At 47.5% G+C, this 27,260-nt stretch overlaps 1 protein-coding gene across 1 annotated transcript in view; it reads left to right on the top strand.

Moving 5' to 3' along the window:
• CA5A (carbonic anhydrase 5A) overlaps nt 1-26,991 on the top strand; it is a gene marked incomplete at its 5' end in the record, with an annotated part of 31,623 nt that extends 4,632 nt beyond the window's left edge. The window contains 6 exons of the mRNA XM_081033000.1: nt 1,272-1,469; nt 17,789-17,907; nt 18,919-19,014; nt 19,170-19,232; nt 24,360-24,515; nt 26,820-26,991. Coding sequence (XP_080889126.1) covers nt 1,272-1,469; nt 17,789-17,907; nt 18,919-19,014; nt 19,170-19,232; nt 24,360-24,515; nt 26,820-26,963 — 776 coding nt within the window. The 3' untranslated portion in view covers nt 26,964-26,991. The remainder of the gene's footprint in view (nt 1-1,271; nt 1,470-17,788; nt 17,908-18,918; nt 19,015-19,169; nt 19,233-24,359; nt 24,516-26,819) is intronic.
• Between the last annotated feature and the right edge of the window lie 269 nt (nt 26,992-27,260).

Below are 27,260 nucleotides of genomic sequence, written 5' to 3'. Positions count from 1 at the left end.
GACTCTGTGCACATCCCAAGTGTGCTCTCAAATCTACACGTAAATCATTTTAATATATATAGGCGAAAAGACAATTAAGTTCATGAACTCATCCTAGAAAAAGTGCTACCTACCTCATTGCTGAATATCACTATGGTCGCCTTCGAAGTCCTCCCCTGGGGAATCTATGCACCAATGCCAGCGCCTAGTCCACCCTTCAAAGCCATTTTGGAACTCTTTTTCTGGAATGGCCATCAGAGCTGTTGTCGTATTACCCTTGATGTCCTGAATATCATCAAAATGTCTTCCTTTCAATAGTTCCTTTATCTTCGGGTAAAGAAAGAAGTCATTGGGGGCCAGATCAGGTGAGTAGGGAGGGTGTTCCAATACAGTTATTTGTTTCCTGGCTAAAAACTCCCTCACAGACAGTGCTGTGGGAGCTGGTGCATTGTCGTGATGCAAGGGCCATGAATTGTTGGCGAAAAGTCCAGGTCGTCTAACCTTTTCACACAGCATTTTCAGCACTTCCAAATAGTAAACTTGGTTAACTGTTTGTCCAGTTGGTACAAATTCATAATGAATAATCCCTCTGATAGCAAAAAAGTTTAGCAACATCATTGCAACAAGTTCTCGAACTTAATTGCCAGACCTCGTATATAGGCCATCTGTCAGCAACGTGTCCACTTTTATATGGAAAGCTGACACACGAATCTGATGGTGGAATTTCAGGCCTTGGGTGGCCACTGCCAGAAGAGTTGGGGGGAGTTCCCTCAAGGGTCCACAAAGAACAGAGAACCTCTGCCAGGTCTGGTTGGCAGCCCAGAACAGCAGGAACCTGGAGAAAGAGGGATGGGGGAGTCGTTCTGCTCAATTTTCTTGCTGCTGGAGCACTTTCACTGCCTCCTTGTGGGAGACTGAAGTTTCAGCCCTACCATCCAGGCGGGCGTGATATCATGGGAAGAGGTTCTGAACTACTCTGCACTCTGCCTCCCTCCCCATGGGCTGCCCTCACCCACCTGCTTCCCCGGGGCTGGGCTGGAACCACAGGGCATGGACTTCCTGGGACAGCACTATGACAATGGCCACAAATCAATGTACTGCAGAAAAATTGGTGCCTGGGAACGGTCCAGAGAGGGCATGGAACAGGGACCCTACACAGGTACGGGCTGACCATCTGCTGACCCCAGGCTCCAGGCAGGGCTGGCTCTTCTGGGATCTCTGCTTTCTGCCTCTGAAGCTCAAGTAAGGTCCATCCATCATCAGAGTTTCTTCTCCCTTCTCTCTGCCCACAGTGCACCCTCTCTGGAAGGGACCGGCCTCTGTGTCAGGGGGCACCCGGCAGTCCCCCATCAACATTTGCTGGAGGGACAGCGTCTACGACCCCCGGCTGCAGCCTCTCCAGGTCTCCTACGAAGCGGCAGCCTGCCTCTACGTCTGGAACACCGGTTACCTCTTCCAAGTGGAATTTGACGATGCCATCGAGGGGTCAGGTGAGCCCGAGTTGGGGTTTAAGGCCTTTCTCTCTTCCGGTCACATCCTAAAAGTGGGATCATGGGTTTAGCAGAGGAGACAACAGCTTTGCTTACATACGAAGTTTGGGGACAAAGAACAGCATTGCAAAGGCAGAAACAGGAAGAATTTATGAAGGTTCTCAGCGGGGACAGAGAAGTGTTGCTCATTTTAAAGGTTAGAATGCCAATCACCCACATTCACACAGTTTAACTAGGGACAAAACTACGAATAAAGTTAAGTCTCTTCCCTCATGGGTTACATTTCAGGGACTGGGGAGGAAGAAACACTAAGCTAATTAAAATGCAAGTATATCGCACATCAAAGGAGAAAAACAGAGGAAGGCAGAGGAGAGAGGCATGGTGGTGGTGAGGCCTGAAAGGACAGGAAGGAAATTGTGCTGACAATGGGGTCGGGGCACCTGGAGCCTGATTACCTCACTGGTTCTTACTTGGAGTGAGTAGACACTGACCTGGCTGATGTTTGAAATGGACGCCCCGCTACTATGAAAAAGAGGAGGGCAGGAGGACGCGGGTGGAACAGGGACCAGCAGGAAGCTGTCCAGGATGGCGTTGGTGGAGGGCAGTGGGACAGGTGGGCAGGGAGGCGGGAGGGAGGCCCCAGAAGCCACCAACCCCTTACTGGGTCCCAGTGCTCTGGACGGGCTTTACGTGAATCAGCTCATTAAATCCTCCCCATGATGCTCAGGAGTTTGGCGTGGTTTCTATGACATTTGTCAGGGTTGGCTGCTCGATTCCAGCTGGTGTTTTTTCAGTCCCTTTTGGTATCATCATAACGCTTGTTTATGCCGACCGTCTGTTTTCTTTCTGGGCCTTGGGAAGGTTCCTACATACAGGACAGAGGGTGCCCACGTGACCACCCACCCAGTGAAAACCTTGGGCACCACGTCTCCTATGGGCATCCCTGGTAGATAATACACATGTTGTCACCACTCATTGCGACAGGAGTCAGGGTGTCCCTGTGAGTCCACCAGAGAGAGGACACTGGAAGCTGACACCTGGTCTCCTCCAGACATCGCTGTGTGTACCTTTTCCCTTGGCTGATTTTGCTTGTATCCTCTGCCTGTAATAAACCTTAGCCTTTCGGGGCCAGTTCTCAACCTATCTCCTTCCACATGCCCAGTTATGTTGTTCACTTACCTGTTGCCCTGGCATGGAGGTAAACTCCACAGGGGCCCTCTAAACCATGTGTGCCAGCCTCCTTGGAGCCTGGGGAGAGGCACTGGATGGTAAGCAAGGCCCAGCCTCACCGGCCTCTCCTGGATGACTGGATGAGAGGACAGAGAGTTCTTTTTCCCTGTGCAGGCCCTGAGAAGTGCTTCACGCAGACCATGCTCAGTCTTTTCAGGTCTCTGTCCTCATCTCACAGGTGAGAAGGAGCTCACGTTTCCTGAGCAGCCGCCTATGTGGCTGGAGCTGCTCACGGTTCTTGGTCAGTCTTCACAGTAACCCTCAAGGATGCTTGTCATGTAGGGCTCCCCACATGCAAGGGACAGGACCCTCAACTCTGGCCAACGTAAGCAAAGAGGAACTTCTTGGAAGGTTAAGCCTAGCTCAAAGAAAAGAAAGAAAGCTGGACACCCCGATCTTGGAAAGCACAGGAACCAGACCAGCTCAGGGCTCTGGGGAGCAGAGGTTATACATTTATTTACTTAGCACGCCAACTTTTTTTCTGCCCTTGTTGGTCTGTTCCAAGTTCAAATTCCCAAGGAGTAACTGAAATTGGCTTTCCAGGTTTAATATGGTTTGTATTATTTTTAAACATTTCAGGCAGCAACTTTAAAAGACTGAATAAAGGATAATAGTTCCTGAATTTTTAACTGCTTGGTTAATAGTTGTGTGAATACACTAATAATTTTGAGAAATACAGATATGGCTGTAGATGGGTTATTATATAATTCATATTCCTCCTATATAATTTTTATGTATAGTTATGGGTCTTTATGATATCTATATAACAGATTTATTTTCTTCTAAGTCATAAAATAGGAACAACTTTGAAAGTTACTTTGGACTTTTGTATGAGTATTGCTAAGATATATTTGACAGAGTAATTCAGATTCCCAAGGGAGAGGGTCTGGTGGCTGAGCTTGACCCTCACCTAGTCCTTGGCCCATGGGGTACCCGGGACCCTGACCCATAGCCTCACCAAGACCACACTCTGATGGATGATGCACTGGTCCTAGGGGAAATCGCTTTGCTATTTCTAGAAGGTGGAAGGTATGCTAGACAGACAAGCAAACATCCTCTTTAAAAAGCACGGCCATCTGATGAATAACAGCACGCACAAAACAGACACCGCTGTGGAAAGTTTTGGAGTCTTCATTCTACGCAAGGAGAAACAGAGGCTTGGAGGGGAAACGACTCTCTCAAGGTTGGGTGGCAGGGAATAGAGGGGTCGGGTTCAAGCCCAATGCCTGCTGACGCTAAAGCTCTCATCAGTCATAACTGGCCCCCTTCACCTTGGGCAGGGCTTCACTCGAACAAACTTGAGTATTTCGTGTAACAACTGCATGAGACGCATGTTATTCCCCATTTGACAGATGAGAAAAATGAGGCTCAGAGAGATTCACTGCCGGAGGTCACAGAGCCCTCACAATGAGATTCTCTACTCTCCAAAGAAGGGAATTTTAGAGGCATGAACCCTCTATGGAAGGAATCTGCATCCAGCATCCACAGGGTTCAGGCACGAGGCCAACGGTGTGAACCAAAACATAAGAAAGGAAAGCACTAGCACGTGGTTTGAATGTGGTCAAGCTCACGTAGGTCCCCAGGAGAGCCAGCAGCCTGCTCAGGGTGCAGGTGGGCTCCTGGCTCAAGCCCAGCCAAGCCCGTGTCCAATATGTAAACCCCAATGGGAGGGCCAGTGAACAGTGAGTTCAGCCTGGGGCACCAATCCCTCACCCATTAGCAAGAAGACACCCACGCCTGGACCCTCCTGATGGGTGGAGCAGGGATGTCTCTGATGCTTCAAGGGCTCAGTTGTGTGTATTATTCTTCTTTAGGTGTCTTACAGCATGTGTGCTTTAAAATCTAGTTGTTTCTGTGTTTCACAGGAGCTCAGGATCAGAGTTTAGGCTAGGAAACTAGACCATCGCAGGTGTCATTCATCTCATGAATTGTAAGTCGAGGCCTCCTTTTGGTCAAGAATGTCAACCTCGTGAAATTTATCCAAAGTCTGAATCAGAGTAGTGGGCGTGGCCAGTCAGAACAACAGTTTCTCTGGCTTCAGTGATTGGTCCAGAGGCAGGCATGTGACTCAACACAGGCCAATCAGAGCCAAAGAGTTTTTCTTGGAAATGTTAAAAGAGAATCTCTCTCTCTGCCTGCCCACTGGGGTCACCTGCATGCCTAGGCCTATGGGTCCTTAGAGAAGAGCAAAGCCAAAAGATGGAGGAAAAATTGAGGCCGAGGCCATTGTCAGAGCTTCTAACTGCAGGTGTGCCTGAAGCCAAACTAGCCCCTGAGAGACTAATCAATCTCTTTGTTGCTTCCGTCAGTTTAAGTTTCAGTCACTTGTTTCCAAGAGTCCTAATACAAGTAGACAAATAAAAAGTGATTAAATTAAGAGAGAAGAAATAGAAGGGGAACAGCTGGAGAATTGCCAGTTTTAGTTTTTTAAATCTTTGTTCAAATGGAATTCAGCTGTAAGCTGGGTTTGTGCAGCCCAGGGTGAAGGGGAACGTTGGCCATGATCTGTTTCACTTCACCCACAGAGATGGGCGGTCAGAACATGGTGCTTTAAGACTCCCAGACCCGTCCTTCGGGAAGCTGGGCCCACATAAGCCTGGCCCTTCTGACTATATGGCTATTGGAGTGCTGGTACATGTTTAGCAACTGGCCTTCTGGGTGTGGGACAGGGTGGGGGCAGCAAGAAGCTATGATTTGTAGCGTATGCCACTTCTCATGGTATAAATACTCCCACATGGCTGCTTCCAAGCTCCCAATGCAAAATTGCTGATCATGAGTTGGGAAGAGATGCCCATAGTCTGTTCCTAGGAGCCAGATGAGCCAGTCCCACACATCACTCTTCCGAGCTCTTTTCTCCAGTCCTGCAGCCTCCGATCTCATTTTTGCTCTCAAAGTGAGTAATTCACTGTGATGGTTGAGACTTCTTTTGTGTTGCATGTGACAGAAACTCAACTCCAACTGGCTTCAGCAAAGAAGAAGGGAACTTATTGGCTCAAATCTGAAAATTTCAGGGCGCATCAGGGTCTAAATCCTCCCCGTCGGCTCTGTCTTCCCCTGGTGGATTTGTTCCAGGAGGGGACTCCCGAATGGGGAAAAGATGGTGGCCTGCAGCCCTGGCTCACCCTCCCAACAGAGTGGCACAAAGGGACACTGCCTCTATCCCAGCAACGGCAGCATCAGCCCCACGGCTGGTTCCCATCACCCAGCTTCCGTCACTCATCTCGGGTGAGCCAGTCACAGTGACTCTGGGGGTGAGCTGCCCTGGAGCAAGGAGAGGCCAGGAGTGGAGGACCACAGGATGCTATTCCCAAAAGTGGGGTCAGGCCGGAGAGGCACACTCAGTGCCGTCTCCACTGGGCCTGATGTCACTGCTGTTGACCCTGAACTGACCTTGGCCCCCTGATTCTCATCGCTTTCAAAGTCCAAGGCTTTCATGCCCATTGTTGCAGCCAGGCCTCTGCACTGACCCAGTCCTGACCCCCACTCTTTGGCTTCTCCACCACCTGCTCGATCTGGTTCAAAGCGGCTCACCCCACCCGTCCACAAACCAAACAAATTATCTGGTGTCTCTCCCCAGCCACATAAATTAGTTGGGTAATTCCCCCTGTGGCTCACATCCACACAGGACAATCTGGTTTTACTTTACTTGTTATTTTCCCCCAAACCCAGTTTCCTACTTCTTTCTCTCCTACTCAGTTTCCCATGCTCCCACCCCCCCCATCTCCACTCGTTTTCCAGCCTCTGGCCCTCCCTTTTCAGATTTTCTGTCTTCTTCATTCACCTCTATTGGAAATTGGGTGTCTCCGGGAGCGAAGAAAATGGAAAACACAGCTGAAAGACGGAAAGTATTGAAAAAAAAGTTTTGCCGCAAGAAGCAGAATAATGAGACTCTCCCATAATTAAAACAAACAAACAAACAAACAAAACCCCTGGATGGATGGAAAGGAAATGCCTCATGAGCAAGAAAGGAAGTGAGTGGAGCAGACGCATAGGGTAGAAGGAATTCTGCATAAAATGTGATCACATAGATTGGGTAACACCAACAGGCAGGAGCCAGAAATTCAAAGCAAAGCATTACCAGGAGGCTGAGGACATTTTCTGTCAGTGTGGAAGGTTCCAGCAGTTTTTCCAATGGGTGAGGGATACAAGCGCTTGGAGACTAACACCGGCCAGCAAGGATGAATAACAGAGGTGGAGACAGTAGCTCTTTCCAAGGAATGTGAGTGGTACTGCAGCCAAGAAAGAAAGAGCAAGGAAAGGCTTTTTATAGGAAAGGCGGGTGGAGGCAATGAAGGGAAATAGCGCCCAGCTCTAAATGGCCCCCAGCTGTCAAACCCTGTAAACCGCTTCACAGGTGAAGGAAGACCACCTTGTCCCAGCCTAGTGCAGTGATCCTTTTCGGAAGGAATGACAGCACCGTTTCCACCTGATTGGCATGTTTGTGCAGAAAACGCATCAAAGGTCAAGGTTCAAAGGCCACAGATAGACCCTATTGCTTCTTGAGAAGACGCTCTGTGTTCTGTGAACCAGATCCTAAATTACTGCTAGTGGGAATAACCATCGCTGCTGCTAGTTACGTATGTGACAAATCAATGTGCTCATTGGAGTAAGGTTTTCAAGGCATTTAATTCTCACAGAAACCCCGAGAGACAGGTAAATATTCCCATTTATCGGAAGAGGATACCTAGATCCAACATTCCAACCCAGGGATGTCTCCAAATACTACTCCGTCCCTGCTAGCCACAGAACAAAGCTGATACATGGTGGGCTTGCTGACAGTGGAAAGCCTGGCCTGACTCCAGGGTGCTAAGATGCCCTGTTGTTCCCCAACCCACCCAGGGTGCTAAGATGCCCTGTTATTCCGCCATCCCACCCACTTAGCTGAGTAGGGTGAGTAGACGAGCAGATGGCAAAACGCCTCTGTCTTGCATGCCAGACTCTTCTTCTTTGCGGGGGACAGAGTCCTAAGCTGCCCCTCCAGCCCCCAAATAGCAGCTCATCTTACTCCTCCAGGGTGGGCAGTGGACAGCATGGTGGTGAGGGTTGCGGGGCCAGAAGAACAGGGCATGAAGCCCAGTGCCTCTGCTTGCCAGCTGAGTGGCAAGAACGTGTCACGTAACCTCTCTGACCCTCAGTCTCCTCCTCTGTAGACTTAAGATCTGACACTGGCTGGCAGATGGGAGGATGAAAAAGGACCCTCATGAAGCGCTTAGAAATGTGCCAGGAGAATTAAGCATTTCATCAATGATAGCTGCGCCTACTGTAGTTCCTTCAAAATACAATGATCAAAGCAAGGGTCTGGCTATGTGCTCCTTTAATGTTTTCCATTAGAGGGAAAATAGAAGGCGGAGAAGCAGGTGCTGGGCCAGGCTGAGTCTGGCTTTCTCGGACTATGGAGAACTCCACATGCTTCTGTGACCTGGTCAGTTGCCTGCAGGAGGACAAATGGAAACTCCAAGCCTGGAAGCCCCCAACGTGACTGGCAAGCAGCCTTTCTGAAGGGCCACTCACTCACAATTGAGGCAGCAGGCATCAGATCTGCTGCTTAAGCTCCTTCCAACATTGGAGTGAATTTGAAGTTATTTGTAAAGTGGGGCCAGTAACAGCGTTTTATCCTCTAAATGACAATTGATCACTGTCCCCACTGCCAAGAGATTCCAGCTGGGCACAGTTCCTGAGAGCCGGAGTCTGTGAGCACCATTCACCGTTGTAGAATCAGCAGCTGACGCACACAGCAGGAGCTCAATGTATGTTTCATCCTGGAGTGAATGCATCACCAGCAGACCAGGGTGCTTTTCAAGTTTGCAGACTTCACTTCCATCCGTTGGGGATCTTCAGGTGCAAGGCAAAGGAACTGACTCTGGCCACAGAAGCCACAAAGAAGCTGCCTGGAAAAATCTGGGGCTCCCCCCAGAAAGGCAGGCTGGAGATGGGTCAGGAATGTGGTGGCAAGAACGGTTGTGCCGTCTCTCTACACAGGACCCAAGCCCCAGGGTCCCCTTCCATTGGCTGGGTTAGGCAATGTGCCTGCAGTGAGGCATGAACTGGTGGTTCTAAGACTAAGCACAGGGGGCAGAGGGGATTCCCGGAAGGGAATCCTGTGCTGTCAGGAAAGGGACTCTGGCTACATGGTTCAAAGATGACACCTTGCCTGGGATGAAAGAGTGTGATTATCACACTTTTATACTAGGGCAGCTATTTTTCACTGCAAGTTTATAAATTGGTAATCTGGTTCCTAAAACCATATATTTTCCATCTTTGTTAAGGAATCAAGATATATGAGATGTGAGCAAACAATACGGTGAATATTTAAATTAAAAAATATATATTATAGTAAAAGACACATTGCCATTAACCCCCAAAAGACTCCCCCTCACTTCAAACACACTTATCCCATTGTTCTTGCCAGTTTCTGAAGCAGTTCTGGAAGTCCTCTTTCATGAGTGTCTTTCGTTGCACTGTCATGGCTGCCTCCATGTCCTGAATCATTTTGATTTTGGGGAAGAGCCAGAAGTCACACAGTGTCAGATCCGGTGAATAAGGTGGATGAGGACACACTGAAATGTTTTTATTTGACAGGAATTGCCATATGCCAGAAGTGATGTGTGACATGGAACATTGTTATGATGGAGAGTGATTGACAGCACACTTTAAAACACACCTTCTCTTAACCATAGCTCACACCCGACTGACTGCACCGAACAAGTTGAAACTTGTCACACACTGTTACTAAGGTTCAACGTGCCTCTTCCCGTATCAAAGATCCCTGCCTTTCTGTTGGATGGCCCTCGACAGCAGCATTCACCATATTTTGTGATCACAACGGAAAGGCTCCATGTCATACATCGCTTCTGGTACAGCAATTTCTATTAAATACAAACATTATAGTGTGTCCTCATCCACCTTATTCACCGGATCTGGCGCCATGCATCTTCTGGTTCTTCCCCAAAGTCAAAGTGACTGTGAAAGGTAAACATTTTGAATCGATTCAGGACATCGAGGCAGCCATGACAACGCAACTAAAGACACGAAAGAGGATTTCCACAACTGCTTCAGAAAGTGGCAAGAATGATGGGATAAGTGTGTTCAAAGCGAGGGGGAGTATTTTGAGGGGAATTAATGGCAATGTGTCTTTTATTGTAATAATTTTTTAAATGTAAACATTCACTGTATTTTGCGATCATACCTTATAAGTTATTTATCTGTGTTTCTTCTCTCAGGTCCTAGGTGTGGGTATTTTCTGGGACGCAGAGGTGTTATTTGGAGGGTGGGTGGAAGTGTGGTTCTCTGAGCCTGTCCCCTCACCCAATCCATGGGAATGATAATCCCCACACAGGAAAACATGCTGCCCACAAAGGCCCATGAGTCCACATCAATTCCAACCCCGTCACTCCCCACCGGGCCAATCCAGGCTGATGTCCTTGGCCTTGATGGTCTCTTCCTCCTCCCCCACTGTTCTCCCACCCTCTCGGCTTCCTTCTCCCCCTTCCTGCACTCGTCGTCGTCGTTTCCTCTTCCCTTGCATTGTTCCCAGGGCCCCCACCCCACAAGCTGATGGCACCATCCCCTCGAGCCTCCCCAGCGTCTGGAATGCCAATGAGGCTGAAGAGGGCTCCCCATCACATGTGGTGCGTCTGAGCTCCCACCATTCCTGTGATTCATCAACGCCTCGTCCCTGAGTGTCCTGGGCAGTTGTCTGACAAAGTGTTCCACTGAACAGGAATCAATTTGGAAATGAAAGGACCGTCGGAACTCCCTATCACGCTGTAACACCCGTGTGGTTCCAACCCTGCCCTCCCTCTCTCCATCGCTAGGAATGCCATTCACCATTGCTTCCACAAAACTACCCAGGAATTACATGTTCTTGCAAATATTTACTAAACACTGTGCAGAGAAATGCGCTAAGTCGCACAACCTTCCCAGATGCAGTTTTTGCTCACAAGATCTCAAGTTAGGAAACATGTGAAAAGGTGAAATGAAAGATAAACTAAATCACGGATGGAGAATGGAGAATGCAAGCATTGCCACACCCCTTTTCTCCAGGCAGACATCACCACAGATCCCCCATCCTTCCATGGTCCTGCACTAGGGTCTGGTAACCATGCCTGTAAGGCTGTCATGCAGAGCAGAACAGACCACTACGCTTTCCAAGGGTTTTGCAAGGCAGAGGAGCTTGTATGCCGCAAGGCAGTGTTGTGTGCCGCATATAGGGAGGAGGAGGAGGATGAAGATGAGGAAAAGGAGGACGAGGAGGCCTGTGTGTAGCTGGGAGCACCACCTAGGGAGAGGAGGGGAGGGAGGTGGTAAGTGAGACTCAGTGCAAAAGGGACCAGAAAGAGGAGACATTTGAAAGGAGCCACGGTGGAGGCCTTGTAAGATTAATTGAAGGGCTTTCTGAATCAGATGCCTAGTAGATTCTTCTGTTAGGTTGGTGCGAAAGTAATTGCAGTTTTTGCAATTGTTTTTATCCTTTTAAACTACAGTTACTTTTCCACCAACCTAATAACATATTCCAGCGAGCCGACCACAGAGTCTATATTATTAGGACTTCTAATATTTGCCTTGTACTTGAAAACCTCAGTGGGCAGCGGCACTCGGGCTCCAGGCACCCCAATGTGTTTGGATTCCACACTGCTCCACCATGATAGACGATGGCCGGGAAAGGCTGCCCAGTCCACACACGGCGTGGTCTCACCCTGCACACCTCTCTCCATGCTGAGGTTGGAGTCAGGCCAGGAGAGTTGAGGAATTAAACTATTGGTGGCTGGGGCGAATCTTGCATGATGGGCCATCTTTAAAGTGTGTTGGCAAAGGCTCCACTCCTTGGCCACTGTCAGCACCTACCCTTTGGCCCTTCCAACCCATCTCTCACTCCTCCCTGCACGAAGCCTACCCTCCAACCACTCAGAACTTCCAGGCATGCCATCATGGGGGCCTGCTCTTTCTCCCTCCGGTCCTCTCTTCCTCTTATCCCTGGCTGCTTAGAACCATCTTCATCTTTATCCTGAGGGCTTAGCTGAACCACCAGCGAAAGCTGAACCACCACTTTCTCAGCGATGCCCTACACCACTTTAGATCCCCCAAAGCACCTCATCCGTGCCTAGCACCACACTCATAACCACTTGTGTTTTTCCTCCCTGTCTGTCTGCCCCTATGCATTCCCATCTCCAGGAGGCCAAGATGGCATGTACATCGTACTCTCTCGATCCCCAATACTCAACATGGGGCATGGCACATAGCACGAATGCAGCGACTATTTGTTAGTCAAATAAATGAATGATTTTTCCACTTTTATGCCCCCTCTGGCTGGTTGAGTTCCTTCTAATGGACACTCTCTTGAGATATGTTTACCCTTCAATGTCTTTATGTGCAGGTCCTATCTTGGGAGGAAAAGTGGCTGTTTCAGGTGACTGCAAATCTCTGCTTTGATGATGATGGTGATGATGATAATTTTAATAAGAACAGTAATACCCATGATAACAGAAAGTGCTACCGCGAGCTGAGATCCCGCTGGTGCCAGGGGGCGCTGCTGGGAAGCGTTGAGTAAACATCACTGTATTTGATCTTTGCCGTGGTCCCATGAAGTAGGTGTCATTATCTTTCTACAAATGTCAAATCTGAGACACAGAGAGATAAAACAACCCGTGCAAAGCTGCACTGTGTGAAACCAGGATTTGAGCTCAAATTTGTCTAGCTTTAAAACTAAAGCCAATATGAGATGATCTTTGAGTTCAAGTTTGCCTGGCTTTAAAACCGGAGCCAATATGTGATGACCTTAGAGTTTAACTCCCAGAGAGCGACCTGGATTCCCTCATTCCGGGGTCCCGTGGTGGGGTTGTGCCCACCAGCTCTGACAGCGTGCTGGCCGCTGGCTAGGCTCCCACTTGCCTGGAGAGGGTTACAGAGAGCCGCTTCTTGGTCCAGAGAACACACAGAAAGCCACTGCCCTTGAGCTTTACGGCTTCAGAATGTTAGTTAAATCCCAGAGTGGGGATTAACCAAGAACAGGCTGTCGTATGAGTTGCAGTTTTGACTAAATAGAACATCTCAAACATCTTTAAGCCTTAAGACAACCGTGCCTGCCAAATAGCCTGCTTATACTGGTAGAAACGCGGGCACTACAAATAGATGGCTATTAACAGCCACCGTTGTAAGAATAGAGACAATAGTATCTGGGGCCAGCAAATTGCAGAGTTGTACCAGCCTCCAATGTCATCTGTCCTTAGGGTATTTGGAGGGTCTGGCCGTGACCGATACAACTTCCCAATTACATCTCAGTGCACCTGCTCACAGAGAACGCTGGGGTGGGTGACACACGGCCCCCACTCTGTGGACAGACCCTGCTGGGGGCTGGCAAACAAAAGGCCCCCTTCTCATGGATTGGGCTTGCATTTTAAAATTGTTTTATTAAGGGGAATTACTTTGACACTGTGTTGTCATTATGAAAAGTCACTAAGTGGTTTTTTTTTAAATCTGGGGCTGTAACCTTAAATTGGGTTCCTAACGTTCCCAGCAAGAAAAACTGGAGAGTTTGGCTTGAACCCTACTGTGTAAGCCAAGGGGCTGGAGCTTTAAGTAGTACTGGGTTGGGGTCACCAAGTGACCCGGGGCAGGTGACTTAACTCTTCTGAGTCTCAGTTTCCTCATTTCAAAAATGGGCTAATAGTACCTGCTGCAGTGTCATAAGGAGGTCATATGTTATCCCTGGGGGAACATAAAGTGCTTGGTACAATGCCCAGCATACAGCAGGTGCTCAATACATGCTGACTTGTCAGGTAGTAGCATTTACAGCACATACTAATTACCCACCAGGCACTGACAGTTATGTGAGCTAACAGATATAGCTGCCTACACAGCACCCTGGAAACACGAGAGGCTGATCAATGAGAGCCTCTTCTCCTGAATCGGCGATTTCATGCCCTATCAGAGACATGTCAGTGGTTGCTGGGCCTTGTTCTTTGAGTGCTCCCAAATTGCCAGGTGTGGTGCTAAGAACTTTGTATTTCCGATGTGACTTAATCCTTGCAACGCCCCTCAGAGTTGGCACTAGGATCATCCCCGTTTTACAGATGGGGAAACTGAGGCTGCGAGCAGTTCAGTAATTGCATCACTCAGTCTGGAAGAGATGGTGCCGGCATCTGATTCCAGAACCCGTTCCTGACTACCTCCAGAAAGGGGAACAAAACACTTTCCCAGTTTTTAAATAAGTACACAGTAGCTTTGCTGGTGGGCTGTGTTTGTCATCATTTGAGAGACATTGTTGCAGTGAGATTCTTCTGTGGAGTCCATACCTGCTGGCATTCTTGAATTTAAACATTGTGCTTTTTGATGTGCTCTTTTTGTCTTCTGAAAAACACTTTCAGGAGAGAGGCTGCATCAGCCAGAATGGCAGATGCTGGTATGTCTCCACTGACTGTCCACAGGGGGCCCCCCAGCCCACGTTATAGCTTATCTCCTGCTGCCTGTCTCAGAAAGCCAGTCAGCCCCAGACCTCCTTCCTCCTCGCCTGTCCTCCTCGAGAAGCTCACGTTTTGCTTATGTCCTTATTTGCGTTTGCATATTACAAAGCTCATCGGGGCAGCAGTTTGGGGGAGTATTGTTATGAGTTTGCTGGTCCTCAGACCAGGTTCTGGCAAGCTCCTGGTTCATGTACAAATGACCAGATGTCAGCACGAAGGAGAGGCATGTTCTGGAGGCCCCATTGAAAAGGAACATTCTTTCCTGCAGCAGGAGAGCCCAAGGATTGCAAAGGATGGACTTCCACTTATATTCTCTTACTGAAATGGGCTACTGGGTCTTCTGGAAGCAGACAGGCAGGAGCCCAACAGGCCAGAGGCTGCTTGAGTAAAGAATTCTGAGAGGAGTTTGATGTCAGGGAGAGCATGGAGCCGTGGTCCGTGGGCTCCAGTCCTGCTGGGAGGGTGGCCTTGGGGAAGTCTTCTGACCTCCGCAGCTCTTTACCTGCCAGAGGGAGGAGTAATGCTTGGTGCTCACGAGTCCCCTCCCATCCCAGCAGCCTCTGATCCTGTCTTTTTGCTGTTGGCAACAGTGTGGAGTGATTTTTCTAAATGTTATTTTTGGCAGGGATTTGGCGGACATCCAGCTAGTGGTAGATGTATTTCTCATGCAGGTCATATCACCTTTTTTAGAGACCTTATGTATGTGCCTACATATAATTCTAAGTGCTTGAACTGGAAGGGACCCCAAGAACCATTTGGGTTGCAATGCCTTTTTTTAAATAGATGAAGCAGCTGAGTGCCTGAAATATTACGTAATGTATAGTCATTAGTCTTTTGGTCATCATCTTCCCCTGACGACACTATATGAAGTGATTTCCCTGCCATTATCTCTGTTTATCCTGTCAACATACCTCATTTCACAGGTGGGGAGACTGACGCTCAGAGAGGCTGAGCAATTTGCTCTAGGTCACACAGCAAGTTAGAGCTACGCTGCAAATCCGGATCATTAAATAATTGTAGCATTCTGTGTAATTCCCTAGAAATCCCAGGCAGTTCCCAAGCTGCCGTGGGAAAGGCTGAGTTCTGCTATAACACAGACCTGCTTACTGAATAAGTGAGTGGCTGAATAAACCAATCAATGAGCTGAATAATCCCATTCATTCATTCACTGGGTGTCTCCAATGGACATGTCCTAGACTAAGTGCTGAGAATACAATGATGGACAAGGCAGAAATGGTCCCTGTCCTGGGAACTCCACAGGATGGTACTTAATTCACAGCCTTATAAACTGTGTCCACCAGTTTGTGTACAATTCAATTTGTTCCTGGTTTAGATGAAACGCCCATCATTCCTGCCTTCTGGCACTTTCATTCTGGAAAAAATGATACAGAGTGCCTGGACATCCATGTGGTTACCTTCTGTGTAAATGTGCATATTGCCAGTCTTGGTCTCTCAGTTCCCAGGGCATCTCCTGGAGGACAATTGGTCAAACGACAGGCAGACTCACCCCTTAGTCTCATCTCTCGGTCACAAAGCAATTCCTTTTGGTAGCACGCCATCTCGGGCTGGCTGGTGCTACAGACTCACTTTCTACCACTGATACACGGTGCCAGCCAAAAGTGGCACAAAGTTTATCACTGCTTGCATTTAATGGTTTTTTAATTTCCTTAGATTATATCTTGTACTTTGAAGGATAAAGTGGAAAGGCATAAATTTTGGCATGAGATTTGGGTTCGAATTCTGCCTCCCGTTGCTACACCTCAGGGATTACTGGCAACCTACCATGTTTCCCCCAAAATAAGACCGCGTCTTATATTAAGGTTTGCTCCAAAAGATGCATTCGGGCTTATCTTCAGGGGATGTCATCCTGAAAAATCATGCTAGGGCTTATTTTCCGGTTAGATCTTATTCTCAGGGAAACACAGTATTTAACCTCTTCTCATAAATTAAAATCCAACACAAAACTACAAAGGCCCATCTGCAGGAGTATCCTCACCTCTCAAAGGAAAAACAAAAATCAACCCCATTGTATTTTTAGCCACAGAAAATCCCCATTAAAGTCTTGCCATTTGAACCCATCTGGGAGGTTTTCCTCTTTCACGCTCACAGTGCTGCCAGCTGCCCGTAGATTCAGAGTTTATGACTTAAAATGTTTTTATGTACTTGCTGAGCAAAGAGCTATTTCTGCATATCTTGAAAAATGAATTCATATATAGTTCATATGCGTGTGTATGTTAAGGAGCATGGAAGATTACCTCGTGAAACCATAGAACTTTATGACTAATGAAGCCCTAATGACCTAGAGTCCAGGGGTGTCCAAACTGCGGCCCGCGGGCCAACTGCAGCCTGCAATCCATTGTTAATTGGCCCGCAGCAAATTCCAAAAATATATTTAGTTTACTTAAATAAACCAGGTGAGGCAATAGTACTTCACCTCGAGGGAGTGGCCCAGCTATTTGTGTATTTTACCGCATATGGCCCTTGGTGAAAAACGTTGAAAAAAGTTTGGACACCCCTGACTAGACCAACACCCTCATTTCAAGTGAAGAAAGGTGGTGATAAGCTTTCTGACCTGACCGAGAACAGAATAATGAGCTGAACCTGTTGCCTCCCTTAGAGTTCAGTGCTTTCTGCTACAAATACTTGATATGGTAAAAACCAAACAGAAAACATCACTAGCCAGTAGTATTTGACATGTAGAAGAGCTGATGCAAGGAAGGCCACCCTGGAATTCACTCCATCCCTCTACCCTGTCTTCCAGACTTGCCCCAGCCATCCCGGTAGCACATGCTCACTTCCATTCAAAGTGAGACGTCCCACAGTTGCAGTTATATTTGTAGCAGTTGTTCATGGAAATCTGTTAGCAAAGTGCAGCTGGAGATAGGCTAAGCCACATGCCTCAGAGCCACCTGGGAGGTCATCAAAATGCAGAGTCCCAGCCTTAACCCTGGACCTGGGGATGGTGCCCGCCATTCGGCAGTTGAGAGCCCGATTGCTCACGTCTGAGCCTGTCCGCGACAAGCTAGCAGCTCTTGGGGAGGCTACTCGAGTATGTAGAGTGACTTAGAAAAAAGTGTTTCAATAAAACCTGGTCGTAGAGTGGGATGAACTGAGCAGGGGCTGCACAGACTTTAGAGCTGGTGGAAAAGGTAGGACGCTGTAGCTCAGAACTTATTTTAAAATCTTGCTCTTTACATATTAGTTTCTGAAATTATTTGGTGATAGGATTTAAGCCGATTTTTATTAATTTGAAAGTCGTCTTTTTTTTTTTAATCAAGGAAATTTGGAAATCGTATAGCACGGGCAGGCATCTCAGAAACGGTTTTTCTTTGCCTGCCTAGCTGCAGGCTAGGTTTGAGGCCCCTACCACCACCTGGTGGCAGCACTGGAATCTGCAGGCATACACTGTGAGTGTGATGTGGGCCGGCTCAGGGCCAGGTGACAGGGACAGAGGTGAATAAGACAGACAAGACCCACGTCTCATAGGGCCCGCCTTCCAGTTTGTTATTTCAACAGGACATCAATCTCTCGAGAGTGAAATGAGACCTCTGTGTAGACTGTGTCACAGCAACACCACAGTCCAACTAAGAGACAAACTAATACACAAGTTCCACTGGTTTCATTTTCCAGGAATTAGTGGTGGCCCCTTGGAAAACCACTACCGACTGAAGCAGTTCCACTTCCACTGGGGAGCAGTGAACGACTGGGGCTCAGAGCACACGGTGGATGACCATGTGTACCCAGCAGAGGTTCGTAGACAGCACCCTAGCAGCAAATATGTGGGTGATTTCTACATGCCAGCCTCAATTGTAGGGTGACTAACCATGCTGGTGGCCCAGAATGGGAGGATTTCCCAGGATGCAGGACTCTCAGTGCCCAAACCAGAACAATTGGCCACCCTACCCATTCAATCACACAGCTATCCTAAGGGGAGGGTACTATTAGCACTTTCATTTAACAGAAGAAGACACTGAGGTTCTAAGTGGTCACACGGGGTCTGACAATTAAGTTCACAAACTCATCCTAGAAAAAGTGCTATGTGACTCATTGCTGAATATCACCATGGTCACCTTCAAAGTCCTCCCCTTGGGAAGCTGTGCACTTGACGCCAGTGCCTAGTCCACCCTTCAAAGCAAATATGAGTGGCCACCCAGGTCCTTTCTAGGTTCTGAGTCAAACCGGGCGTCAGCAGCCCCACAGAGTCTCATCGTAGAGAACCCGGATCAGGCCCAAGTGTCCGGGCTCCGCCTCCCACTTGACAGAGACCCAGGAACGCCTATTTCCGCAGCCAGTCACCTGTCCCTCCTTTAAATCTTCATTATCTGGCCAATCCTGATGTCAACTCTGGACTTAGGAAAACCGAAGGAGTGGTATGAGATAAGGACCCAGATGAACACAGAAAAAAAAGGCAATATTTAGGGCATACTTACATCAAAAATTATTTGTTGCTTACCTGAAATTCAAATTTAATTGAGAGTCCTGTATTTGATGTGGCAGCCCATGCTCAAGATAGCCAATAATCCAACCGCCCACTTCTATTTTATAAAGTTCAAACAAGCCTCTTTCTCTCCCACCGGAAAAACTGAGGCCCTTACTCTCTGTGGTTTTATTAAGCATTTGGTAGCCTCCAGTCAGGTTGCACCGACTGGATTCATTAAAATCATTAAAGAGACACACAGGTCTGCCACGCCGGAGGGGGAATGACTTTTATTTCTAACTGCATCGTGATAAGTGTCAATGCTCTTTCTCCTGTGTTTCAGCTGCATTTAGTTCACTGGAATTCTGTGAAATACCAAAATTACAAAGAAGCTGTGTTGGGAGAGAATGGCTTGGCTGTGATAGGCGTATTTTTAAAGGTAATCTCTTGCCAGGGCATGTAGCTCTCCTAACGAAAAAAACAGTGTGCAGTGCCGAAGAACTGTTTTTTGAACACAGTCCTATGTAGAATGACAAGTGCTTGTCACCCTGTCCTCAGCTTTTCAAATGAACATTTCATGTCTGTGCTCTGCAGCTGGGGGCCCATCACGAGGCGCTGCAGAAGTTGGTGGAAGTCTTGCCGGAAATAAAACATAAGGTAAGCTACATATGTCAAAATCAGCAAATTGGAAAAGCAAACTTGTTTAGAGCAATGCCTCACTTGCAAGGGGAAAAAAAACAGCGTGGTGGAAAAAGTGTTGCAGAGAGGGTGTGAGACCTGTTCTGGAAATGGAACTCACTGGGGCTAACTTCCGTTGTGTCAGCTAGCTGGCTATGTGATATTATTGTGTCACTGCTATTCTCAGGGCATCTCCGTTTTTCGTATAATTGGGGTGCTGGACGCGATTTGAGTTTCTCAAAATTCAGTCATTCAGGCAGCATCTTTAAGATTGCTTGCCATGTCCGCCTGCACCAGTCCTATTTAGCTACTTAATTTTTTTTCTTTATCAGCGTTTTAAAATTTTTAGCCTTTCCCAAGCAACAACATCCATTAGTTTGTTTTAAAATTATAGAAATAAATGCCTAATCAGGAACATTTAAGACTGCCCACCCAAGTGCCACCTGGCACACTCCTGGGGGGCACTCAAGACCCCCATCCCTGAGAGCATGGAGACCACAGAAAGAGAGAAAGTCCTGCAAACCTAGCTGATCTTCGCCCAGCTCCCTTCAGACACCTTGCTGCAGTAAGCATTGCTCGAAAAAGATAACAAGGTTACAACAATGTCACTTTTCTCCAACAACAATTGAGAAAGGGCTTTGATGGAGAAGTGGAAATTCCAAAGAAGTGCAGTTTATTTGTTTGGTACCAAACAAAAGCATTCTGAGACAGAAGGAGTTCCCGTGGTCCTTGAAAGTGGGGACGGATGGGGCTCCCACCTGTCTGAACAATGAGGAGCGGGGCTCCAAAGGAAAGCTGGGGGCCAGCCCTTCCTCTGCCGGTTCACAAGGACCCTTTGATCTGTGTAGTGCATTTTCCTTGATGTTGACCTCCGGGCTTCGTGGGACTGAGACCAGCTCATCCCCGTTGCCCTGTCCACCAGCTCGGGTACACCGAAAGGTCAAGGTGCTGGGAGCACCCTCTTCCTCACTGGTCGGAGGCCAGAGTAAACCTGGGATGTTTTCCCCACCAGCAGCCACCTCCCGTTTGGCGTTTGGCGGGCGTGGTGTCCACCTCCTGCTGGGAAAGAAAGTCACTGACTGTGAGGTCCTGTTTATTCAGGGGTGTGTTTTGATTCCAAGGAAGGCTCTGGAGAGTAACCCCCGAATTCCTCCAGTGTGGGTTAACTCAGGGTCTCCTGGGCAAACCACACGGAAGACATGATATCAGTGCCATGACAGAAGATACTGCTGGTCTTGATGCTCATCTCTGGGCCTCAATTTCCTCACCTGAAAATTAAGAGTTAGAATCTTAAGAGGTACCAGGCCTAGCCTTGGCGAGCAGGAGTCTGTGCTCCATGGATTGGGGAGTGTAATCCATTAGAGTCATTTGTCACAGTCTGTGCTCCCTCCTGCTGGGTTCCTCCAATGTCTGGGTTGAGTTTTAAATTTTGCAACATTATGAGTGACTTCTGTGGTGTACAGTTCTATGGGTTTTGACAAATTCATAGAGTCGCAGGGCCCCCAGCCAGGACCCTACAGAGCAGTGCCCACCCTGAACATTCCATCCTGTGTTCCCTTATAGAGTCAAGCCCCCCCCACACCCCCGCTACCTGCCACAAGCCTTGGCAACCACGGATTTGTTCCAACCCCTATAGTTTTGCCTTTTCTCCAGTTTTTATTCTGACATGCTGTATCACATGGAGCTTTCTTCATAAGCTAACTTCCCTCTTGCCAAAATGGGACGCACATAAATAGAAAAGAGAACCACAAAGACGTACGAAGGGAGCGCCCATCCACCGGGAGCTAGTCTATCTGTGTTGGTGATGGACAGTAGTCCAAACCACACCGTGTGCTGCCAGCTAACCCTTCAGCCACCAGGGCTGATAGACACGTTGAGGAGGGGCCTTGACTTGCTGGGGTCCCCCAGGGGCAGCAGCTTTCTGTATCACGGGCTGTTCTGAACCCTAATGTGCGTTAGGGATAGAACACAGAGCTCCTGGTGACGTTACTGGAAACACGGAGATGTTCTCTTAAATTTTTAGTTGGCAAGAAACAGGCAATGGGCAGAGTGGTGGGTCCACTCAGCTGCTTCTTCGTATGATCCACGGCCTTGACACCCACCCCTGCAGCCCCCGGGGAGGCAGGAACCAGCCCTGGCTTTGGAAAGGGACAGACCTCCTGTAACATCTGGGTTCTGCCACTGTCGAATTGTGTGGCTTCGGGAAAGTCATATATCTATCTTACTTTCTTCATCAATAAAATAGAAATACTCTTCAAAGCATGGTTCTGAAAATTCAAGGTAATAGCCTCAGAACGTCTCTGGCCACGTTTGGGGCTGGGGAAAGAAGGGATGTATTTGTCATGACACCCACTGATACTTTTGCATTTTGTTCCATGGGACCTGTTTCCTTCAAGAAGTAACTAGACCAAACAATAGAATATTATTTGGCCATAAAGAGGAATGAAGCATTGACACATGTTACATGGATGAACCTTGAAGATATTAAGCTGAATGAAAGAAACCAACCACAAAAGTCCACATATTATATGATTCTATTTATAGGAAATATCCTGAAGAGGCAAATCCATGGCGAAGGCGGATGAGTAAGGCCTGTGGCAGGATGGGGCAGGAGTGAAGGGGTTAAAGGAAGTGATGGCTAAACAGTATTTACTGTGTTTTTTTGGTGTGTGTTTTTCCGGAGTTCTTTTCTGAGATGATGAAAGTATCCTAAAATTGACTATGGTGACAGTTGCGCATATCTATCTGTGAATATAAAAAAAAGCCACAGAATCACACACTTTAAAGGGATGAATTATATTTCAATAATGCTGTTTTGAAGACATCGACTAGATAAGGAATTATTAAGTGGAACACCTGGCACACTCAAGGCCCTTCGTAATTGTCTGTCAGTGTGAATCAATTTACTTCCTTCCTTTCAGCCGCTTAACTAACGTCTCCCCGTTTCTGATTGATGCAAGTCAGCAATGAAGGTACAAACCAGGTCGTCTGGGCCCCATGCTTTTGCCTTTGAAGGCTGGGTGGAAGGATTCTGATGCCCAGAGAGGGCTCCTTCCTTGGGGACGAGAGAATGTCTGCTTCAGGCTTGAATACCCTCTGGTGGAGCCCTGCCCAGGATGGGTCTGGAGTTGAAGCTGCTTCGTCTTATGCTGCTTTCAGGCGTGACCCCTTGTGGCCTTTCAGTCTCACTCTTTACAGAGGGTGGAGTCCACCGTCCTGGGCCTACTGACCCATGGGACCCTGAGGGTCCTTTCTTCTCTGATGCCTATGGTTTGCAAGGAGGCAGTGACTGGCCCAGAAGCCCTCCTTTCTCTTTATACCTGCCGGGTGCTGTGCTGAGCCCCCTGTTCCTGCCTCTGCTCATGGATGTCCTCAGGGATCCCAACCTGGGGCACAAGCAGGGATGGCCCCATCTGCAGGCTCCCCCTTCTCTTTTTCTTGCTTTTGTGTCCCATTTATTCACTCTAGCCACATGATCTCTTTGCTGTTCCTCTAGTCCGTCAGGCAGCACCCCTACATCTGGGCCTCGACGCGGCTGTGTCCGCTGCTACTAGAAGGCTCTTCTTCCCTGCGAACATGCATGGCCTCTCCCTTCACTTGCTCCATGTCTTTGCTCAAATGTCACCTTCCCAGTGAAGCTTTCAGGACCACCCTCTTAAAATGCCCGCTCCCCCTCGCTGCCCTACGTTATTTTCCTCCATCACACTTATCATCGGGTATACTGCTAGATATTTACTTATTACTTGACGTGCTGTCTGCTTTCCCCTGACAAAAGATGAGTTCCATGAAGGTGGTGGTTTTATATTTCAGCACCTAAGATAGAGTCAGGTTTACCATAGGTGCTAATCATAACTGAATGAATGAATAGATGAAAATGAATGGTGGCACTTGGAACTCAGAAAGGCAGGTTTTTCCCCATTCTTTTATAAGGCACAGAAAGCAAGCAAACGTGAATTCTGAACACAGGGCTCCCAAGCAGGATGTGTTGACAGGAGTCCCTTGTGGAAGCAGCACAGACAACCTAGCATGAGAGGGTTGAGAACGGCTGTCCAGCTCTACCAATACTGACTGCTCTCTGTGAGAAGGAAAGTCTTAGCATAAGAGTCAGGGAATCTGCTGAACTTGGGCCATCCTCCTGAATGTGTGTCATTACCAGGCTCTTAGGTCTGGGATGGCTGCTTTAAAGAGAAGTCCAGCTTGCACTTAAAAAAAAGTGCAATATTTTCTGGTGTAGCCAATATGGAAAACAGAGTCTGGCAGTTCCTCAAAAACTTAAGCATAGAACTCCCAAAGGTTCCAGCGTTCCCACTCCTGGGTATGTATAAGCAAATTAATTGAAAGCAGGCTCTTAAGAGATATTGGTGCATTCATGTTCACTGCAGCGTTTCTCACAATAGCCAAGAGGTAGAGCAACCCTAGTATCCATTGACAAATGCATGGATAAACACATGTGGTGTATTATTCAGCCTTACAAAGGGAGGACATTCTGACACATGCTACAGCATAGATGAAGCTTGAGGACATTATTCTAAGTGAGATAAGCCAGTCACAAGGAGACAAACACTACATTATTATATTCATACGAGGTCCCTAGAGGAACCAAATCCATAGAATGTAGAATGGTGGTTACCAGCAGCTGGGGGAGGGGAGTGGGGCGTTAGTGTTTAACAGGGACAGAGTTTCAGTTTGGGAAGATGAGAAAGTCCTGGAGATGGATGGTGGTGATGGTTGCACAACAATGTAAATACAGGTAATGCCACAGAACTATACGCTTAAAAAGGTACATTTTATGTTGTGCATGTTATTTTACCACAGTTTTTAAAAGTGTGATATTGTCGCAGCCTAGGTATAGGAAAAGAACTTTAAAAGGAAAAATGTAAGCATTGGGTGGGGATCTGCGCTCTGCTACAGGGGTCACATTTTCTTATTGCTGCTTCCAAATGTGACAGCTTCACCTGCACAGCCTTTATCTCAGGGAACACACTTCCCTCCTAGACACATGAAGGCCACATGGCCGAAATAAAGATGGAGCGCGGTTGCCTTCCTTCCTGCGCCTCCTGCATCTCCGCCTGAGCACTGACGCAGCCTGTGGTCTCGGTCTCTCAGGATGCGCGTGCAGCTGTGGGCCCCTTCCAGCCCTCCTGTCTGCTGCCCACCTGCCGTGATTACTGGACCTACCCGGGCTCCCTCACCACTCCTCCCCTGACAGAGTCAGTCACCTGGATCATCCAGAAGAAGCCCATCGAAGTGGCTGCAAATCAGGTGAGCTGCACCTGTGGCCAGGGTAGTGGGACAGTACTGAAGAAATTCCTCTTCTTTGGCAGTGTCATTGAGATATTGTGAGCAAACGTAGTGGAGTTTTATTCTTTGGTGTGTTTTCAGTTGCTCCCACATAAGAAGAATTTTCCAGTTGAAATAGGAGCTCGTTGAGATTGAACAGAGGTTTCTGAAATCACAGTTCTTCTTCTGACCTTGAGATATTAGTGTGTGTGAGAGAGAGAAATGGGTGTGGGGGGAGGAAGAGGGGACAGATATGGGGATGGAAAACCGTTATATTTTGGCACTATCTAATCTTTAGTGGTTTAGAGTTCAGACGTGTCACGTATCCCTGAGGACTAATGGTTGAACTCTGTCAGTATTTACTCTTCAGTCTATGTCAGGGTAAAGAACAGAAATGCTATTATAATTAAAACATAATCGGTCCTTGCCCATAATGCGCCCTCAGTAAGTATTTGTTAGCAAATAAATTAACCAAGAAAAGGATGTCATAGAGGGATGTTGGAAAGCGATTAAACAAGTAGGATCATTGAGGGAGAAGAGAAGATTTTAGTTTGTTCTGCTTCTTTGAATTCTAGAACAGTGAAAAATTTGGAATTGCAGAGGATTTTCTCACATGCCATATTAAGAAATTATGGAACCATATGTGCTGAGAGAAAATTCCAGAAGGAGTGTATTAGTCGGTTATTGGTAAATGCTATGTAACAAGCCCTCCTCCCCCAACTCAATGGCTTAAAACAAGCACTTACTTTTTCTGCTAGTGGGTATATGGGTTGTCTGGGAAGCTTTGTTTTAGGCTGTGGATGGCTGGGCTTCACAGAACGTGATTGGGGGTTGGGTCAGGCCTAGTGTCTCTCATGCTCTCATGTCTCTCACAGTAAGTGACAAAAATGCAAAAGACAAGCCCAAACGTACATGCACACTTAAGGCTCTGCGTGATCACGCCCATTTACATCCTGTTGACCAAAGCATGTTACAATGACAAGGCCAAAGTCAGTGGGGTAAGGGGACGTGAGAGAACATTTACTGAACAATACCCTAATCTAGCACGTAGATACACACCAAAAAGTTCCTACTAATTTTCCCAGGGTTACTGCTCTGCAGTGGTATTTATTTTCTTCCTTTTCCTTATCTAAATATTCTATTTTATTTTTCTAAAATTAGTAGATATTCCTTATATACTTTTTTTTTAAAAGTTGTATCTTTTTATCTGGAAATCTCAAGAATTGGGAGAAAGTCTGTCTGTCTAGAGCAGTTTAGGTTTAGGGATGACACATATGCAGCAAGCATGCTGTCCCTACCCTACCTCTGCCCAGGGCAGACATTTCTGATCAATGACAGCAGTATTTGTCATCTCGGGTTCAGCTATACTCTTTCTGAAGGCTCTAGATGAGCTCTTAGAGGTCTTCCAGCCTCACAAATCTGTAAAAATGTTCTCTTATTTAAATGATGCGGAATGATGCCTTTTGCTCTGAAAGTCTGAACTTTGAGATAAGGGGTGCAGAGTACTCACCCTATCCCCAAACCAGAACTCTTACAGATGTGAGGAAGGCCTTGGAAGAACGGCCCTTGTCACCAAGACTCCTTCCGTCACTCAACAAATATGTAATAAGCACCCATTATGTGTCAGGTTTGCAAGATCTCACTTCTGTATTTAATTAAACATGTGAGTTATTCTCACAGAGCTCATAAGTATATTCTGAGAACAAATGAGATGATACATTAAAAAATAATCTTTTAATTCCTTGAATGAAAAGCAAATAAAGTATTACTTTTTAGCATTTCTATCGTATGTGTTAGTTCTCTATTGCCGTGTAACAAGTAGCTCTCCAAAACTTAGTGGCTTAAGAAAACAAAAATCACTCATCAGGTCAGAATTTGGGTGGTTCCAGTTTGGGATCTCGCATGGAGTTGCAGTCAGATGTCAGTTTTCTGCAAGCTTGACCTGGGCTGGAGGATTCATTCCCAAAGTGGCTCATGCAAGTGGCCTGCAAGTTGGTGCTGGCTGTTGGCTCAGTTCCTCTCCTCATGGGCCTCTCCGTGGGGCTGCTTGAGTGTCCTCACAACGTGGTGAATGGCTTCCCCAGAGCAATTGATCCCAGAGACCACAATGGAAGCTGCAATGCCTTTCCTGACCTAGCTCAGGAGTCACCTCAGCCATATTGTATTGGCCACACAGAACCATCCCTGAAGGAGTGTGGGAGGGGACTATACAAGGCGTGAGGGACACTTGGGAGCTGGTTCACTCGGTATCTGTGCCCAGCTTACTCTAGTTGCTCTCCATTCCAGCTGGCCGCATTTCGCACGCTCCTGTTTTCTGCACTTGGTGAAGAAGAGAAGACGATGGTAAACAATTACCGCCCAATTCAACCCCTGATGAACCGGAAGGTCCATTCATCCTTCCAGGCCACTGAAGAGGGCACCAGATCCTAAATTCATTACGTCCAAGTCCATGGGTAAAATCGACTTTAAAAAGAGGAAGTGTTGTTTCCCAGGTTGCATGATCTGATCATCCATAACCTCTGAAATTAAAAAGAGAGACAGAGATCATTATTTTAGTCAATGTACTTTTCAGTTGAAATAAAAATAACTTGAAGGAAGCTTAAGTATGATAGGGAACGGATATCAGAGACATGGAATATCTCTTGGGACTCACAGCCATGCATGGCAGCCTCAGGTGGGCCAAACAAGCCTCTGCTGACTGAGGTTGTCTGCCCAGCCCTCTCTCGG

This window comes from Rhinolophus hipposideros (assembly GCF_964194185.1).
Source record: "Rhinolophus hipposideros genome assembly, chromosome: 21".
In the NCBI taxonomy this organism is placed as follows: Eukaryota; Metazoa; Chordata; class Mammalia; order Chiroptera; family Rhinolophidae; genus Rhinolophus; species Rhinolophus hipposideros.
This window is presented reverse-complemented; position numbering and strand designations above follow the sequence as displayed.